The following is a 6,000-nucleotide window of genomic DNA, read 5'->3' on the forward strand; positions in this document are numbered from 1 at the left end:
AAAAACATTTTCTTCCACATTCTCACTGTTTCTCTTCCACCAAATCTTGAACCATCAGTTTTTGGAAACCGTTTTTCTTTGTCTGAGCCTGTCATTATCTTGTACACCTCTACCAAATCTCCCCTTAATCTGCTTTGCCCCAAGGAGAACAACCCCAGCTTCCCCCAAACTACAATCCCTCATCCCTGGAACCATTCTGGTAAATCTGCTCTGCACCCTCTCAAAGGCACTGGCAATCTTCGCAGGTGGAGTTTCTCATGGTAGAGATGGCTTGCGGAATCTGCCGATCCTGCCAGATTTGATGCTGGTTCACATTCTTTGCCAGGTTCACCATCGGGGAACCCACTGTGGGGCTCAACTTTGGTAAGACCGGAAATTCTGCTGGTGGGAAGGGTTGGAGAATTCCGCACAGAAAATGCTGTGGCCAGAACTGGATACAATACTCTATCATTGCAATCGAAGTAGAACTTTCTAAAGGTTCAGAGTAGCTCCCCGTTTTTCTGCTCAATGTCTCTATTTATGAAGCCCAAAATCCCAGATGCTTTGCTAACTACGCTCTAAATAGCTTCTGATACCTTTAATGATTTGTTATAACCTGCATGAGACTTACTGGATGGGAGCAATCACCATCCCCCGTGAGTCTCGCCAAATACCAGCTCCCCCGCTAAGGAGCCGAGATTGAACACGGTTTAAAATTGGTCAAGGATTGAACGGACACACAGACACGGCTGGGGTCTGATGTAAATACCTTTAAGTTACAATAAACCAAAATTCAAAGAACAAAGAACAAAGAAAAGTACAGCATAGGAACAGGCCATTCGGCCCTCCAAGCCCGTGCCGACCATGCTGCCCGACTAAACTACAATCTTCTACACTTCCTAGGTCCGTATCCCTCTATTCCCATCCTATTCATGTATTTGTCAAGATGCCCCTTAAATGTCACTATCGGCCCTGCTTCCACCACCTCCTCCGGCAGCGAGTTCCAGGCACCCACTACCCTCTGTGTAAAAAACTTGCCTCGTACATCCCTCTAAAACCTTGCCCCTCGCACCTTAAACCTATGCCCCCTAGTAATTGACCCCTCTACCCTAGGAAAAAGTCTCTGACTATCCACTCTGTCTATGCCCCTCATAATTTTGTAGACCTCTATCAGGTCACCCCTCAACCTTCGTCGTTCCAGTGGGAACAAACCGAGTTTATTCAACCTCTCCTCATAGCTAATGCCCTCCATACCAGGCAACATCCTGGCAAATCTCTTCTGCACCCTCTCTAAAGCCTACACATCCTTCTGGTAGTGTGGCGACCAGAATTGAACACTACTCCAAGTGTGGCCTAACTAAGGTTCTATACAGCTGCAACATGACTTGCCAATTCTTATACTCAATGCCCCGGCCAATGAAGGCAAGCCTGCCGTATGCCTTCTTGACTACCTCTCCACCTGTGTTGCCCCTTTCAGTGACCTGTGGACTGTACACCTAGACTCTCTGACTTTCAGTACTCTTGAGGGTTCTACCATTCACTGTATATTCCCCATCTGCATTAGGACCTTCTAAAATGCATTACCTCACATTGTCTGGATTAAACTCCATCTGCCATCTCTCGCCCAAGTCTCCAAACAATCTAAATCCTGCTGTATCCTCTGACAGTCCTCATCGCTATCCGCAATTCCACCAACCTTTGTGTTCTCTGCAAACTTACTAATCAGACCAGTTACATTTTCCTCCAAAATCATTTATATATACTACGAACAGGAAAGGTCCCAAGCACTGATCTCTGCAGAACACCACTAGTCACAGCCCTCCAATTAGAAAAGCACCCTTCCATTGCTACTCTCTGCCTTCTATGACCGAGCCACTTCTGTATCCAACTTGCCAGCTCACCACTCATCCCGTGTGACTTCACCTTTTGTACCAGTCTACCATGAGGGACCTTGTCAAAGGCCTTACTGAAGTCCATATAGACAACATCCACTGCCCTACCTGCATCAATCACCTTTGTGACCTCTTCGAAAACTCTTATCAAGTTAGTGAGACACGACCTCCCCTTCACAAAACCATGCTCCCTCTCACTAATACGTCCATTTGCTTCCAAATGGGAGTAGATCCTGTCTTGAAGAATTCTCTCCAGTAATTTCCCTACCACTGATGTAAGGCTCACTGGCCTGTAGTTTCCTGGATTATCCGTGCTACCCTTCTTAATTTGGGCAGCACGGTAGCATTGTGGTAGCACAATGGCTTCACAGCTCCAGGGTCCCAGGTTCAATTCCGGCTTGGGTCACTGTCTGTGCGGAGTCTGCACATCCTCCCCGTGTGTGCGTGGGTTTCCTCCGGGTGCTCGGTTCCTCCCACAGTCCAAAGATGTGCAGGTTAGGTGGATTGGCCATGATAAATTGCCCTTAGTGTACAAAATGCCCTTAGTGTACAAAATTGCCCTTAGTGTTGGGTGGGGGTTACTGGTTATTGGGATAGGGGGAGGTGTTGACCTTGGGTAGTGTGCTCTTTCCAAGAGCCGGTGCAGACTTGATGGGCCGAATGGCCTCCTTCTGCACTGTAAATTCTATGAATTAAACTCAGTTTATACTCCTTGTGAGCTCCAAAAACTGGTGACGGGGATAACACGGCATACTGTCAGGTAACCACCTCCTTAGGTTGGAAAGTTTCTTTCTTTCAAAATGCCTCTGTCCAGAGCTGGAAGAGTCAGAGTCCAGGAGTGAGAAGGAAATGTGGGTGAATTCAGGATTGAGGGCACAGGAGTCTAGAGAAAGTAATGCAGGAACAAGAACTAAAACATGGCAAAGGCATATCAGAATGACAGTTTGGGCTGAGTGTTTCTCAAAATGTTGGTGAGCAATCAAAGTATGAACATTTATTTGGACAAAGCGATGAATGGTAATTGGACAAGTACATAGAACGATACAGCGCAGTACAGGCCCTTCGGCCCACGATGTTGCACCGACATGGGAAGTCAAAAACTAAAGGCCATCTAACCTACACTATTCCCTTATCATCCATATGCTTATCCAATAAACTTTTAAATGCCCTCAATGTTGCCGAGTTCACTACTGTTGCAGGCAGGGCATTCCACGGCCTCACCACTCTTTGCGTAAAAAACCTACCTCTGACCTCTGTCCTATATCTATTACCCCTCAATTTAAGGCTATGTCCCCTCATGCTAGCCACCTCCATCCGCGGGAGAAGGCTCTCACTGGTCCACCCTATCTAACCCTCTGATCATTTTGTATGCCTCTATTAAGTCACCTCTTAACCTTCTCTCTAACGAAACAACCTCAAGTCCATCAGCCTTTCCTCATAAGATTTTCCCTCCATACCAGGCAACATCCTGGTAAATCTCCTCTGCACCCGTTCCAAAGCTTCCACGTCCTTCCTATAATGAGGCGACCAGAACTGTACGCAATACTCCAAATGCGCCCGTACCAGAGTTTTGTACAGCTGCAACATGACCTCATGGCTCCGGAACTCAATCCCTCTACCAATAAAGGCCAACACACCATAGGCCTTCTTCACAACCCTATCAACCTGGGTGGCAACTTTCAGGGATCTATGTACATGGACACCGAGATCCCTCTGCTCATCCACACTACCAAGAATTTTACCATTAGCCAAGAAATGATTAAAGTTGGAATTAAGGCTGGACCAATTGTAACTTTTCTTTCCTCAGTCCAATGCAGATCTGTGTTTTGATGCCCTGTCAATGGTTCCTGGCTTACAGCAATCAGACCCCTGTGGAGCCATTACCTGATGGTGAGTGGGTGGAACTGTATCTTGACGAAAGCTTTAGAATCTAAATTGTCATTTTATCATCTCTGATTCTCATTTATAATTTTTGTTGTCAGGTTGGAATTGATATGGATGAGTTTCCAGAATTCGAGGAGCGACATTGACTTCACTGAACGGATGATGCGGAACAGTCAGTTTTCTGTCTTCCTGCCACGGTAACTCCATTTCCTTCAGCTCAGGACTCAAAATAATTCTACAGTGAGGCTGAAGGAGACATTTAGACCCAGAATCCTGCTATCCTTCAATGGGACTCTCCCTCTCCAACAGGTTAATTTCATGCTCAGGGCTCAGGTCTTTAAATACATTGGATAAAAGAAATTACTGCGGATGCTGGAATCTGAAACGAAAGAGAAAATGCTGGAAAATCTCAGCAAGTCTAGCAGCATCTGTAGGGAGAAAAGAGCTAACGTTTCGAGTCCGATGACTCTTTGTCAAAGCATAAGTCACTGCTTTGACAAAGAGTCATCGGACTCAAACGTTAGCTCTTTTCTCTCCCTACAGATGCTGCCAGACCCGCTGAGATTTTCCAGCATTTCTCTTTCATCTTCAAATACATTGGTATCGGCCCTGATACTCGAGGCCACAGCCTCAGACTAAAGGGACGATCCTTTAAAACAGAGATGAGGAGGAATTTCTTCAGCCAGATGGTGGTGAATCTGTAGAACTCTTTGCCGCAGAAGGCTGTGGAGGCCAAATCACTGAGTGTCTTTAAGACAGAGATAGATAGGTTCTTGATTAATAAGGGGTATCAGGGGTTATGGGGAGAAGGCAGGAGAATGGGAATGAGAAACGTATCAGCTATGATTGAATGGTGAGCAGACTCGATGGACTGAATGGCCTAATTCTGTTCCTATGTCTTATGGTCTGATGGCTTGATGGCAAGTGAAATGACCAGAGAAAGAAGTCGCACAATGACAGCAATGTTTTTGATACTGGGGCCTAACACTGCACAGACCACATGGCATTGGGCAGGGCAACTATGACTGATGTGAGCTCCAGTGTGGCTTTGCCAAGGACAGATATTAGGTGGAAGTGTCAAGGTCACAACATCCCCACATTGTACACTGCCAGGGAATGCAGGTAGAATAGTTACCCTCCCTCTAGTCCCAGAGGGAAATTCTCAGCTGTTAAATTGGTACAACTCCAAAGAGAAGGTTGGGGAATCTCATTGAGGAAGAAAAGTAGCTTGAATGATTAATGATTAAATTTCTTCTCTTATCAGAGGAGATATAACAGAAGGTGAGCAGGTGGCAGACCACTTGATGGATTGTATTAACAAATAAAAGAGAATTCAAGATTGTCGGTGGTTGTAGGGCTCCAGGCAGAACAAATCAGAAGTCCCCTGGATTGACAAAAGAGATAGAGAGTAAATGAAGCCGAAAAAAGGGTGCATATGTAAAAGTCGGGTGATAACACAATCGAGAACAAGGTCACTGCAGAAGGTACAGAGGAAATTGAAAGATGAATGAAAGAAGCAAAGAGGAGGGTGCAGAATTCTCCTATTTTGAGGCTACATCCCGGTGGAAGGGACAGGAATATCCTGCTGGAGCGGCCAGAGGGAAACGTGCCAAAATCTTCCAGCCCAACCTCGTTAATTATGCTCATCTGGTGTTTTATGCCGTATTCAATGGTGGGGCAGGCCAAATGGCATCTAGTTCTGCTGTTATATCCAGGTGCCATGTTAATGGATCTCCAAGAACATTCTGAGGCTGGAATGGACTGCTCCAGGATAACTAATCTGAAAGGTCCACTTTCAGAGGCTCCCCCACCCACTGCGTGGTGGTGATCCAGGGGTCCAGAGTTGCTGGCAGCCTCCAGTCCTGAACTCTGGGACTGCCCAAGGGCATCGTTCAGATGAGTCCCAATGGTATCCCAAATGGTGTTTCACCACACGCATGTATTCTAATAATAATTCCTTTATTGTCACGAGTAAGCTTACATTAACACTGCAATGAGTTACTGGAAAAAGCCCCTAATCGCCACATTCCGGCACCTGTTCAGGTACACAGAGGGAGAATTCAGAATGTCCAAATTTATATGCCGACATCATGGAGAATCCGATTTGGGTGGTTGAGCCTTCATCTGAATCCCATTAGCGGGATGCAAATGAAGTTCAAGCCTGCGTCTGGCAGGGTTTTCCGACAGGTCGCAGCGGTCTCCAGCAATGAGAATTCGCACCAACATGAAACATTCCTGGGCCTCC

At 46.2% G+C, this 6,000-nt stretch overlaps 1 protein-coding gene across 1 annotated transcript in view; it reads left to right on the forward strand.

Moving 5' to 3' along the window:
• Positions 1 to 4,014, forward strand: part of tat (tyrosine aminotransferase) — a 64,107-nt gene extending 60,093 nt beyond the window's left edge. The window contains 5 exon segments of the mRNA XM_038806146.1: positions 3,679 to 3,748; positions 3,751 to 3,761; positions 3,854 to 3,886; positions 3,888 to 3,918; positions 3,921 to 4,014. Of these exon segments, the coding sequence (XP_038662074.1) occupies positions 3,679 to 3,748; positions 3,751 to 3,761; positions 3,854 to 3,886; positions 3,888 to 3,918; positions 3,921 to 3,988 (213 nt within the window). The 3' untranslated portion in view covers positions 3,989 to 4,014.
• The last annotated feature ends 1,986 nt before the right edge of the window (positions 4,015 to 6,000 follow it).

The sequence above is a fragment of the Scyliorhinus canicula genome, chromosome 9 (genome assembly GCF_902713615.1).
Source record: "Scyliorhinus canicula chromosome 9, sScyCan1.1, whole genome shotgun sequence".
In the NCBI taxonomy this organism is placed as follows: domain Eukaryota; kingdom Metazoa; phylum Chordata; class Chondrichthyes; order Carcharhiniformes; family Scyliorhinidae; genus Scyliorhinus; species Scyliorhinus canicula.